The sequence below is a fragment of the Dreissena polymorpha genome, chromosome 13, assembly GCF_020536995.1.
Source record: "Dreissena polymorpha isolate Duluth1 chromosome 13, UMN_Dpol_1.0, whole genome shotgun sequence".
In the NCBI taxonomy this organism is placed as follows: Eukaryota; Metazoa; Mollusca; class Bivalvia; order Myida; family Dreissenidae; genus Dreissena; species Dreissena polymorpha.
Window position 1 is genome coordinate 13,596,828 of NC_068367.1, and position 13,417 is coordinate 13,610,244.

Sequence of the window (13,417 nt, forward strand, 5' to 3'; positions counted from 1 at the left end):
GGCAAAGTTAGATAACTCTGGCGTGCATTTTAACAGAATTATGTGCCCTTTTTATAATTAGAAAATTGAAAATTTTGGTTAAGTTTTGTGTTTAGGTCCACTTTTATTCCTTAAGTATCAAAGCTATTGCTTTCATACTTGCAACACTTACTAACTATCATATGTAACTCTGACTGGCATTTTGACAGAATTATGTGCCCTTTTTATACTTAGAAAATTGAAAATTTGGTTAAGTTTTGTGTTTAGGTCCACTTTACCCCTAAAGTATCATAGATATTGCTTTCATACTTGGAACACTCGCAAACTATCATAAGGGTACAGTAAAAGGACAAGTTGCATAACTCAGGTTGTCATTTTTAAGGAATTATGGCCCTTTTTTTACTTAGTTACTTTGAATATATGGTTAAATTTTGTGTTTTGATCCACTTTACTTCTAAAGTATCAAGGCTATTGCTTTCAAACTTCAAATACTTTAATGCTGTCATGAGGTTACTGTACCTGGCAAGTTGAATTTTACCTTGACCTTTAAATTTTGTTAAAATTGCCATAACTTCTTTATTTATGATTAGATTTGATTGATACTTTCACAAAACTACTATTACCTTACATACCACAATAGACTCGATCCAAACCATCCCCCGTGCCCTCCCCCCCTCCCCCCCCCCGAATCCTCCCCCTATTTTTTTTTTAAGATCATCTCACAAATGACCACCACACCCTCACACTATACCAACCCCACCCCCCCCCCCCCCCAATTATATTTTTTTTGAAACGGTTAAAAAAACACAAATATTTATTTTTATTATTTTATTTTTTGAAATACCGTCCAACCATTGCACCCAAGAATCCCCCACCCCCACCCCCCCCCACCCCGAATTATTTTTTTTTTTTTTAATTTTTTTTTTGCATTTTTGGAAGATAATGTAGTAAATATCCACACCCCCACACTAAACACCCCTCTTCACTCCACCCCTCCCTCCTTTGTGATTGAAATTGAGAGTCCCTTCACCTTTAAAAAGAAAATAGATGAGCGGTCTGCACCCGCAAGGCGGTGCTCTTGTTTTATATTGTTTCAAAGGGGTATTATTTTTGTAGAAAATGAAAATACTCTCTGTCCAAGGCTGCAACTGAGAGATATTGTTTTTTGTTTGTTTCTAGATTGACAACATGAATAAACATGAGATGGGTGAAACCTTGAAGAAGTTCAATATCAAGTCCCCAGTGACTGGGAATGACATCTCTGACCCTATAGACTTCAATCTGATGTTTGCCACAGCCATTGGACCTACTGGGACCCTCAAAGGGTATGTGAATGTGTGATTGTGCGTGTGTGTGTGTGTAATAATATATAAGTACTCAATTAACCCATACTACTTTACACTTACATTGGGCTATTAAAAATGATGTTTTAGCCTCCCACCTCACCTAACCCCAAATGAATTTGAGCAGAGTGTGTATACATTGGGCTAGTAAAATGATGTTTTAGCCTCCCACCTCACCCAACCCCAAATGAATTTAAGCAGAGTACGCCTGGCCAGTGTTGTTTTTTTCGTTCAAATTTGGGTCTGGTAGGAGGACCCATTCCTTATTGAAAAAAGTATATATTTTTCCGAAATGGGACGCAATTGAAGGGTTCCTAAAAGGAATTTTTTAAAATAAGAATCAGCATTGAATTAATCTCAATTAAAGTCAAGCTCTATATGTTGAAATCTAGTTAATATAATATTGAAATCACGTGTAGTCTCAATTTTAGTGTCTTTTGATGTTTGTCAAAAAAGATTCATTTGGGTGTCAAGATGGCTCTTAATAAAAAGGTCCTAATTTGTGTGTGTCACTTGATATTAATCAATTTTAAGATTTGTACACCCTGTATTTCTAACATAGACTTTGTAATGATGTGCTTGCATACCCTACCAACCTATTGCAGGTACCTACGCCCCGAGACTGCTCAGGGTATCTTTGTCAATTTCAAGCGCCTCCTGGAGTTCAATGGAGGCAAGTTGCCTTTTGGTGGGGCCCAGATTGGATCTGCCTTCAGGAATGAGATCTCTCCTAGATCTGGGCTTATCAGAGTCAGGTATGGGTAACTCTGACAAGAAAACTTGGCAGAAATATATCCCCTTTTGATGATGTTTTACCAGTGTGTTGAACACTTTGTAGCAAACTTTGCAGGAATATTTCCACTTTTGATGATGTTTCACCAATCTGTAAAAAACTTTTAAGCAAACTTTGCAGGAATAATTTCTTCAATGAAGTGCTTTTACCTATTTTCGTTTGGTGGCAAAATAATGACTGAATTTCCTATGTTACAATTTTCTTTTCTTCAACACATATTTGAATTTGTCTAGTGGAATACATTGCTATATTACTATATTCAAGCATTGAGGCAAACTTTTTCTAAATATGTACTGGTACTTCTGTCATGTATGTGGAACAATAAAACCAAGCATTTAACAAAAATGTTTAAGATTAATTTTTCCTCAACACCCCTCTTGACCCTCATACAAACCAGCTTGGCTAATCTGCTTTTTTTTCTTCATCAGAGAGTTCACAATGGCTGAGATTGAGTACTTTGTGGACCCACACGAGAAGGATACGTTCCCCAAGTTTGACCTTGTGCGTGACCTCAAGGTGGCGCTGTTTTCTGGCACTCTACAGATGGATGGGAAGGGGCCACAGGAGAAAACCCTGGGCCAGGCAGTTGCAGATGTAAGTAGCCTGGATGATAGAGAATCTTGCGTAGTAGGTGTGCAAAGGTGTTGTAAGTAGTCTGGATGATAGAGAATCTTGAGTAGTAGGTGTGCTAAGGTGTTGACATTTTTGTACTGTCTTTGTGAAGCTGCCTTATGCCTCTCAATTTATGAAAAAATGAGTGGCAAACTTTTGTAAATTAAAGAAAAATAAATAAGCCACAAACTTTTCAAAACTGTGAAAAAGGGCCATTTTCTAAGAAAACAAAAAAGTTATGGTTCAAAATGTGTTACCTCTGTGTGTTCCTGCTTTATTACTGGGGACAGTTTGAGGGGGAAGGGCCAGTAAAGAAAACACAACTATAGACAATCTCATATGTAAATAGGGACGACAACTATGGGGATATAAAACAGGGGCTGGGATTCAAAAAGAAAAAGGGTAGGGCCCTGTGTTATCAAAGATTGTATAAATTATAATTTAGTTTGAAATCTTAAGCTTAAAAAATACATGGCCATGACTAAACTGCACCTTAAATTAAAGACAAGATGACAAGGAAATGAATGCAATTTGTATGCCCCCAAAGGGTGGCAAATAGTTTTTAGCTCGGCTGTTTTTTAGAACACCCAAGCCAGCTCGTTGTGTCGTGTCGTCCGCCATCTGCGACGTGCTAAAACCTTAACATTTTGTCAAGGTTTTGAACATTGGCTCTAAAATCAAAGTGCTTCCACCTACAACTTTGAAACTTCATATGTAGCTGCACCTTGATGAGTTCTACACGCCACACCCATATTTGGGTCACTAGGTCAATGGTCAAGGTCACTGTGACCTCTAAAAAAAATAATTCTGACAAGCTTTCATTTATTCAAAAATGCAGCCGCAGCCGAGTGTTGGCATCCGTTATGCGTAGCTCTTGTTTTACTGCCCGTTAGTCCGTCCGTCTGTCTCTGTCTGTCTTTCTGTCTGTCCGTCAGTCAGTCTGTCTGTCCATCCGTCAGAAAACTTTACCATTGGTCATAACTTTTGTAATATTAAAGATAGCAACTTGATATTTGGCATGCATGTGTATCTCATGGATCTGCACATTTTGAGTGGTGAATGGTCAAGGTCTCAATGTGTGTATGATCATAATGAAAAGAATTTGACTGCCACCAGTTTGGACTGAATTATGGCACTTTGTCTTGTTGGTCCACCGTAGAACATGTTGTTGATTTGTCTGTACCCAAACGTGTGTTGAAACGACATCAGTATCTGTGATACATTTCTAGTTTTGCATAAGATTTCAATGACTGTATATTTAAATGTCAAGTGTTGCTAAGTGGGTAACCCCGGTTTATACTATAGTTTGACGTTTGTTGACAAAATAAGCATCCACATGAGCAGAAGGCCTTAAATGTTTTTACCTTGATGCTTATTATTACAATAAAGTCATTTGTTGAATCCTGAAATGTTCTAATAACATTTTCTGGCACAGATATCCATTGTTTTAACATTTGTTGTCCTACAAAAAGTACTCTGTTTGCTAGTATATAATTGTAACAAAGACGATGTTTTTTAATCAATTTAAAAAGTAATATAAATCCAATTGCCCCGGTAGAATCCATCGATATAAATACATTGTATTGCCAATTGCAATTTAAAGGTGATGTATGTTTTTTCATTACAGCAGGATTTTGCCCAGGGCCTAATGTCAAAACTAGCCACACAATTGAACACTTGTTAGGAAAATGAAATAGATATAATGATTTGTGCTGATTTAGTATATAGGTAGATGTAATCAGCGTAGACTGACATTGTGTTCTACCATTGATTTATAACTCTGTCACTCATGTCAAGATATGATCATAAACATAATAGGTCATTGAGTGGTAAAAGTAACACAATCATAATAATTTATGTTGATGTTAATTAAAGCTGTTACATCACAGATGATGAGGCAGATATAGATGAGACCGGAAAACTTGTTTTATTGCTAGATTACGATAACAAACAGAGTCACTTAAGTGTCTGAGAAGTTTTAAAATAAAATAAACAAGCAAATTCGTTGAATTGATATCCCCCGCCAATATGCTTCTGGACACAAAAGTGTTATATTTGACACTCAAAAAAGCATTTTTTCAAGATACAAAGGGCCATAACTCCTTTATTATCCAATGGTGTACAATGCCATTTGGCATGCATCATCCTCTTATCCATATATATACTCATACCAAGTTTCAATGAAATCCGCCAAAGCACTTCCAAGCTATGGCTCCGGACACAAAAAAGCATTTTTCCAAGATACAAAGGGCCATAACTCTGTTATTAACAGATGGTTCACAATGCCATTTGGTGTGCATCATCCTCTTATCCATATATATACTCATACTAAGTTTCAATGAAATTTGCCAAAGCACTTCCAAGATATTGCTCCAGACACAAAAAAGCATTTTTCCAAGATACCAAGGGCCATAACTCTGTTATTAACAGATGGTTTACAATGCCATTAGGCGTGCATCATCCTCTTATCCATATATATATACTCATACCAAGTTTCATTGAAATCCCCGAAAGCACTTCCAAGATATGGCTCCGGACACAAAAGTGCAGGACGGACTGACGGAAAGATGGACGGACGGACAACGCGAAAACAATATCCCTCCGCCTATGGCAGGGGATAACTATGTATCTACATGTAACTTAATTACTCTTTTGGGGGAAAGCCCCTCTAAAAATAGACTATAATTTGTGGTAATTGTTAGTAATGGCCTTTGTTGTGGTCATGCCAAATGAGATTGATTTCAGATAATAAAGAATTTTCAAAGATTTTAATTTAGGTTGATTTATTATTTTCTTTATAACCTGCAATGAATTGCAAAATATCATGCCAAGAATATTTTAACACCAGTTGTAAATAGCTGATTATGTTGAGGCGTTATGTATGGATTTAATTTAAAATTGTATTTATTTTAGGCATATAAAAAAACTTTGACCGTTTGGAGGCAGTGAACCTAGTTTAAATTATTTTTTTGCTTAAAGTAGGTCTTCTGTTGTAAAATAAGCAAATAAGAGCAAGAATTTCTCTCCTGCGAGAGTTTTTGGAGTTTCGTGGTTTGCTAAAGGGATATAACATGGTATATGGGTTTAAGTAGTTATAGCTCACCCTGAGGTAGATATTGTTTATTATTATGTGTACATTTGTTTGGAATCTTAAGTTCTGATATCAGTTCTGACAATTATCTTCTTGCCAATGATTAAACAGCAAACATGGCCCCTGTAAGCTCAGAGAATTCATAACAACTGCATTGTCTTCTTCAGGGTACAATTGCAAATGAGAGCCTTGCCTACTTCTTGGGCAGGATCTACCTGTTTCTGGTCAAGGTGGGCATTGACACAAAGAAGTTCCGCTTCCGTCAGCACCTCCCCAATGAGATGGCCCACTACGCATGCGACTGCTGGGATGCAGAGCTCAAGACTTCATATGTAGGTTTTCAGCCTCTCTTGATTTTGTTTTATTTACTGCTCTTAAATTTGTATGCCTTCCTTAATTTTGCTGATGAAAATTTAAGTGAACTTTTCCATCGGCTTTTCATATATTTCTAGTATTTGCTTTATTCAAATTTATTCATTTGTATAATTATCAGGATCAATCCAAAATCAAAAGCTGAAGTATTAATTTTTTTCTTGGTAAAACATTGCTAGGTATAATGGGTTGCTAATGAAAGTCTCTTAGTTGGTAGACCACAGGGTTTTCGAAGCTCTGATATAGCCGTAACATTGGCATTTCACAGTATGATAATTAGTCTGTCTGTCCATCACATTACATCTTGTCTAGACTAACTTTAGGGAGATGTCAGGAAATTTCAGCAATTTGTTTTTCTTCTTTATAAAGTACCGGCAAACTGCACTTTCCCAAAAAGAAAAAAAACAATTTCCCAATTGCTGTCAAAAAAAAGGAAGCTAAAAAAAAAAAATTTTTTTAATATAAAATGCATCATTTACTTAGTTTCTCTATGCAGCTGTATGGCTTGAACCTAAGTTAATATAATATTCACAACTTGACAATATTTAGTTACATGTATCAATTTTAAAGTATTTGGCAGCAAACATACACCAATTTCCCAATATGAAGACTTCACAACGCGAATTTTCCCAATTTATATATTTTTTTTTCCCAATTGGGCTGATACTTGTACACTCCAATTAGGTAAAACAATCACTGAATTTTAAAGTAATTTGAGACATAAATGATCACACGCAGAAGATGGCATGTCAAAGGCAGCACATGCTCTCCTAGCTTTAAGGTCAAGGTCTCTGTTAGAGGTTGAAGGCATATGTGAGAATAACGCAGCTTGTTCAGACTTTAACATCATCATTTCTACAAGCATTCGTGACAGTTATCTCTTCAGATTGCCAACAATAATCTAGTTGACTGTTTTGTGCAAAATTTCATAGAAATTTTTAAATAATTGTATTAACACTTTTATGAAAGTCAACTTCATAAATACAAACATTGTCACAGCAAATTGTAGAAAAATAGCTGTTGCATAATTTAAATTGGCCATGCTCTGTAAAAAGAGGGTTTAATACAAGTGTGTAAAGTGTCATCCCAGATTAGCCTGTGCAGTCTGCACAGGCTAATCAGGAACACTCGAGTTTTATGGTTTTTTCGTTAAAAAGTTTCTTCTTAGCAAAAATCCAGTTCAAGCGGAAAGTTTCATCCTTGATAAGCCTGTGCGGGCTTATCTGGGATGACACTTTACACACATGCAGTAAACACCCTTCTCACAGAGCGTGACCCAAATAATCTTTTTAACCAGTTCCTTTCTAAAATCTGGCAGATTAATTAAACAATATTATTGAATAGCTTATTGTTAACCTTGAAGTGAAATACCAGTAGCAATGCTCTTATGAAAATATCTTTTTGGTAATTTATTATATCATATAATATGGATTATTTACAAACTTTATATGCATCTCTCTTTCAAAGTGTGGAGCAGTAATTTATTAAAGCGTGCATGTGTTCTTGTGTCCAGGGATGGATAGAGTGTGTAGGTTGTGCAGACAGATCTTGTTACGACTTGACGCAGCATTCTAAAGCCACTGGACAGAAGCTGGTGGCGGAGAGGAAACTGGCTGAACCCATATCCTTTATAAATGAACTACCAACCTTCGATTATAATTACTACTTGTATTCTCAATTTGTATGGAACATTTCATTTTTATTGGTATTGTCTGTAAAGTTAGAAACTTGATCGTGTATGGTTGAAAATGATATCAGATCACTAGATCTTCTTATTTAAGAAAAAGTTTTTAAACACTTAAGAGAAATCAAAATAGTTATCTTTACTTGTTGAAACTTGCTCAAAACAATTTTTCAAAATGGTGTCTCAGCTTTGCCTTAAACTTGGTCAAGTTTGATCAAAATGTTTGAACATAACTAAATATAATCCTTTACTTATCCTACAAAAACATCAATGTGGTTGAGTGCAAAGTGAACAAAGGTGTGATCGGGAAAGTGTTCAAGACTGAGGCCAAGCTGATCAGTGAGCATCTGTCTGGTCTGGCATCAGAAGAGGTTGATGTGATCGATAAAACTTTGCAGGGAAAAGGGTAGGTATTTAGTGAGACCATATGTCTATTATTTTTTAATGCTATATAAGGAATAACAGGTTGCTGCCTGATCTTTTTGTAATATATCAGCGAGGCTTAGAATAATATAACGTCATTTTATTCGCGCCGAGCCTGATATATTACAAAAAGATCAGGCAATAACCTGTTTTTCTGTTTATCATACCTCTACATCATCGATTTAAAAGAAAAAAAATACTTAAAAACTGCAGTTTTAGCGGGAAAGAATATGACTTTTGTCGTTTGACATGTTAATAATTACGTAATGACCACGCGCAATTAATATTTAAAAATATTGTTTTCTGCTGTTTGTTTTGCATTTTGTGTTTAAAATATATTACATCTAGGTATCAGATTGTTAGTTTTGGTAAATCTAATTCGATTTTACTAAAAATGATTACTTTATAGTTGATTCTGAGTAATATGACCATCCTCCCCACATGACTGATATAAGAAATTCTTGTTGACCATGATATAAAAAAATATATCGGGCAACGTTATATCAGACAGATATCAATGCGGTGATGTGATAAAGCAGTGTTTTCCATTGTTACCAAGATATGTACTGATTATCGATGATATTTAGAGGCTGTAAATGTGTGTCATGGGTGCCCAGATGATGTTTAGAGGCTGTATATTTGTATCATGGGTGCCCAGATGATGTTTAGAGGCTGTATATTTGTATCATGGGTGCCCAGATGATGTTTAGAGGTTTTAGAGTTGTATCATGGGTGCCCAGATGATGTTTAGAGGCTGTAGATTTGTATCATGGGTGCCCAGATGATGTTTAGAGACTGTAGATTTGTATCATGGGTGCCCAGATGATGTTTAGAGGCTGTAGATTTGTATCATGGGTGCCCAGATAATCTTTAGAGGTTGTAGATTTGTATCATGGGTGCCCAGATGATGTTTAGAGGCTGTAGATTTGTATCATGGGTGCCCAGATGATGTTTAGAGACTGTAGATTTGTATCATGGGTGCCCAGATGATGTTTAGAGACTGTATATTTGTATCATGGGTGCCCAAATGGTGTAGAGGTTTGAGATTTGTATCATGGGTGCCCAGATGATATTAAGAGGCTGTAGATTTGTATCATGGGTGCCCAGATAATATTTAGAGGCTGTAGATTTGTATCATGGGTGTCCAGATGATGTTTAGAGGCTGTAGATTTGTATCATGGTTGCCCAGATTATGTTTAGAGTCTGTAGATTTGTATCATGGGTGCCCAGATGATATTTAGAGGTTGTAGATTTGTATCATGGGTGCCAAGATGATGTTTAGAGGCTGTAGATTTGTATCATGGGTGCCCACATGATATTTAGAGGCTGTAGATTTGTATCATGGGTGCCCAGATGATATGTAGAGGTTGTAGATTTGTATCATGGGTGCCCACATGATATTTAAAGGCTGTAGATTTGTATCATGGGTGCCCAGATGATATTTAGAGGTTGTAGATTTGTATCATGGGTGCCAAGATGATGTTTAGAGGCTGTAGATTTGTATCATGGGTGCCCACATGATATTTAGAGGCTGTAGATTTGTATCATGGGTGCCCAGATTATATTTAAAGGCTGTAGATTTGTATCATTGGTGCCCAGATGATATTTAGAGGCTGTAGATTTGTATCATGGGTGCCCAAATGATATTTAGAGGCTGTAGATTTGTATCATGGGTGCCCAGATGATGTTTAGAGGTTGTAGATTTGTATCATGGGTGCCTAGATGATCTTTAGAGGTTGTAGATTTGTATCATGGGTGCCCAGATGATGTTTAGAGGCTGTAGATTTGTATCATGGGTGCCCAAATGATATTTAGAGGCTGTAGATTTGTATCATGGGTGCCCTGATGATGTTTAGAGGTTGTAGATTTGTATCATGGGTGCCTAGATGATCTTTAGAGGTTGTAGATTTGTATCATGGGTGCCCAGATGATGTTTAGAGGCTGTAGATTTGTATCATGGGTGCCCAGATGATATTTCAAGGCTATTGATTGGTATATTGTGTATTCCAGTGATGTTTAAAGGCTATTGAAGGGTATTAAAGTTGTAACGATGATGTTTAGATGCTGTTTATGGGTATTATGTGATTTTCTGGCTATACTTATTATATTATATAATTATATTAGAGGCTCAAGATAAGTATTATGGGTATTAAAATTATACTTAAATGTAACAGCTATCGTGATATTCAGGCATGGATACAAGATTTTGAGTTAGATTGGCCATGGAAATCTTAATTGATAAGTGTCTACTGGTAAGTTCTAATGTTTTTGCTTCTATTTTCTATCAGTGAGGCAGAAATCTCTATCAAGGGGCAGTTGTTTACTCTGAAGCCAGACATGCTGTCAGTGTCCAGATTTGAGAAGACCATTCATGGTAAGGTTCTTCTATTGTCTCATTGTCGGCTTTTGTATGCTTTGAGGATTGATTGCACGTTCAGAAGTATCATTTCCTGTATTGGTATAACCAATATTGATGCTTTCAGCTCCTTTTGCAACCCAAGTATTGTCCCTTTAGTCTGGTAAACATAAAAAGTGTGCAAATCTTTTGAATGTACTAGGCCAGTCAAGCTTTCCACCAGGGTTGCCACTTAACTTGAAAAGTCAGGGAAATTTGATTTTTTTTCAAGGTCAGTGAAAAGTCGGGGAATAAAAAAAAAATGGTCAGTGAAAAATGAAAAATTCAGAAAAGTCAGTGAAAAGTCAGGGAAAAATAAAATGTTGGGTTGATGCATAAGTTTTTTAGTGGCTATGGCAGTCTTCAGGTATCATTTGTTTTAGTAGATTTATAAGAAAAGCATGGAGAAGAAGTTGAAAATGTAAAATCTTTGAGAAATCGTTGTTGCACAATACTGTTTGCCAAAGACCATGGCTAGTTGAAATAACTTTTGGTACTAAGTTCTAACAGTTATGTACATATATTTATTTCTATTAACATTTTCCATTGCCCATACTCATATGTATTCACCTATGCTTGTGTTAGATGTTAAAGAATGATCATATATATATATATATATACTCTTTATTTCCACTTCTCAGTGATTTTGAAACATACAATATAAAAAAGCAGCAAATATACATTCACATATATAAACATAGAATCAAGTACTATTTACATAAACCATAATTTACATATGAATATTGTGTATAAAGAGATCCACAAGACGTCTGTTTGTTTTAAAGCACATTACAGTTAATTTTACGTAACAAACATATGAATGAAGTTACATATACTTCTGGTTGTCTCGTCATCGAGGGTGTTTGCCGCTGATAGCAATAGTGTCACCATATCATATGAGTTTGTATTGGGGAGAATGTTACACGCTCGTAGGATTGTCAGTCTATATTCTATTAATCTTTGACACGAGGCGATGGCATGAGTGTCGCTGTCTAGGATTATGTGACCACAGCTGCAAAAAACATCACATGTATCTACCTATAGAAGTATGTTTTGTTCATAGATTTTGAGACATAATCATATTATGTGGTGGTTGTACATGATAACTTTTTATGCGCCCGGATCGAATGATGGAGAGTATATCATTTTTGGCCTGTCTGTCTGTCCCAAAACTTTAACCTTGGTCATAACTTTTGCAATATTGAGATAGCAACTTGATATTTGGTATGCATGTGTATCTCATGGAGCTGCACATTTTGAGTGGTGAAAGGTCAAGGTCATACTTTAAGGCCAAAGGTCAAATATATGGCTTCAAGGTGGCGCGGTAGGGGGCATTGTGTTTCACAAACACAGCTCTTGTTTATCTTTGGTTTTGTGATATTTACTATATAGCCTTGCATCATGCATAGTTTAGTGTACAAGTAGTACTGCTTTGTTATTTGTTAAATATTTTATTTTAAAGAATAAAATAAACATTAAATGGAGGGATTCTGTCGGCTGTATGGGGAGGAGGAGGCCGAATATGCTGCGAAATTAGTCAGTGAAAACCAAGATTTGGTCAGGGAAAAGTCAGTGAAAAGTCAGGGAATTTTATTCCATCAGGTTGGTGGCAACCCTGTCAACCAAGGCCCCTTTTATTATCCTAAACTTTTCCTATATTTTTTGTTCTTTTCAGATGATTTTTTTTCTTGTGAGTTTTGAGTTAAATGCCCCCATCAATTAAAGAATGTTGAAAGGGTTTTAAATGTTTGCCCTATGCATCTGTTTGTATTTTTTGGGGTGACAGCTCATAAAAATAATAGTCAGTTCTTTAATTAGTGTTCTCTTGTTACATTTGTAATAAAATACAATCAGCATTCAGGGTGAAGGTTAATTTCAATCAACTAGTATAAAATCACACCCATTCTTCCTTTTATGTTGCATACAATTTTACTTAAATATATCAAAATATGTGTTGGAGATGACAATTTCGAATGTATATTGATGATTTTTTGTGTGTTATCTATGTAGTTGAAGAGTTTACGCCATCAGTCATTGAGCCCTCGTTTGGTATCGGCCGAGTCATGTACTCGTTGTTTGAACACAACTTTAAGACCAGAGAGGGTGACGAGCAGAGAACGGTATGTAACATTGTCAATGAAATACAGAATACTAGTTTAGTCTTAAATGCAGTCTACTAGGTTAGACTTAAATACAGAATACTAGGTTAGTCCTGAATATAGACATCTAGGTTAGTATTGAATATAAAATACTTTGATAATCTTGAATACATTATTTTAGGTTAGATACTATAGGAAATTATTGAATACAGATTAAAAAAATAGTCTTGAATACATTATTTATACCAGGTTAGTCTTAAATACATACCGGTAATACTATGATAGTCTTTAATAAGGACTACTAGGCAAGTCTTGAATACAGACAATTAGGTAGTCTTGAATGCAGACTACTAGGTTAGTATTTAATTCAGAATACTAGGTTAGTCTCGAATACATAATACTTGGTTAGTCTTGAATACAGATAAGATTATTTAGCACGGCTAAAAAAACATGACCCATGAGCCTTGTTAGTGGTACATGAACAATGAGCATGGTTAAATGTTAACTGTTTTCTTACTGAGCAAATACTCTTCTCTGTATTGAATATTAACATGAAATTCTATAACTGCCATAATTTTAACAACCTTTTCTGTAATGACTGTTAGTACAAACAGCAACTACAGACA

The 13,417-nt window shown here is 35.7% G+C and overlaps 1 protein-coding gene across 7 annotated transcripts in view; it reads left to right on the forward strand.

Moving 5' to 3' along the window:
• The window catches only part of LOC127855831 (glycine--tRNA ligase-like), a 254,818-nt gene that overhangs the window by 12,758 nt on the left and 228,643 nt on the right, over positions 1-13,417 (forward strand). For 4 of the 7 annotated variants that reach the window (XM_052391650.1, XM_052391646.1, XM_052391645.1 and 1 more), the window contains exons 7-14: positions 1,159-1,304; positions 1,928-2,077; positions 2,544-2,709; positions 5,986-6,150; positions 7,704-7,810; positions 8,134-8,280; positions 10,586-10,671; positions 12,703-12,812. In XM_052391650.1, coding sequence (XP_052247610.1) covers positions 1,159-1,304; positions 1,928-2,077; positions 2,544-2,709; positions 5,986-6,150; positions 7,704-7,810; positions 8,134-8,280; positions 10,586-10,671; positions 12,703-12,812 — 1,077 coding nt within the window. The remainder of the gene's footprint in view (positions 1-1,158; positions 1,305-1,927; positions 2,078-2,543; positions 2,710-5,985; positions 6,151-7,703; positions 7,811-8,133; positions 8,281-10,585; positions 10,672-12,702; positions 12,813-13,417) is intronic. The other 3 variants (XM_052391649.1, XM_052391647.1, XM_052391651.1) reach the window with 3 other exon arrangements.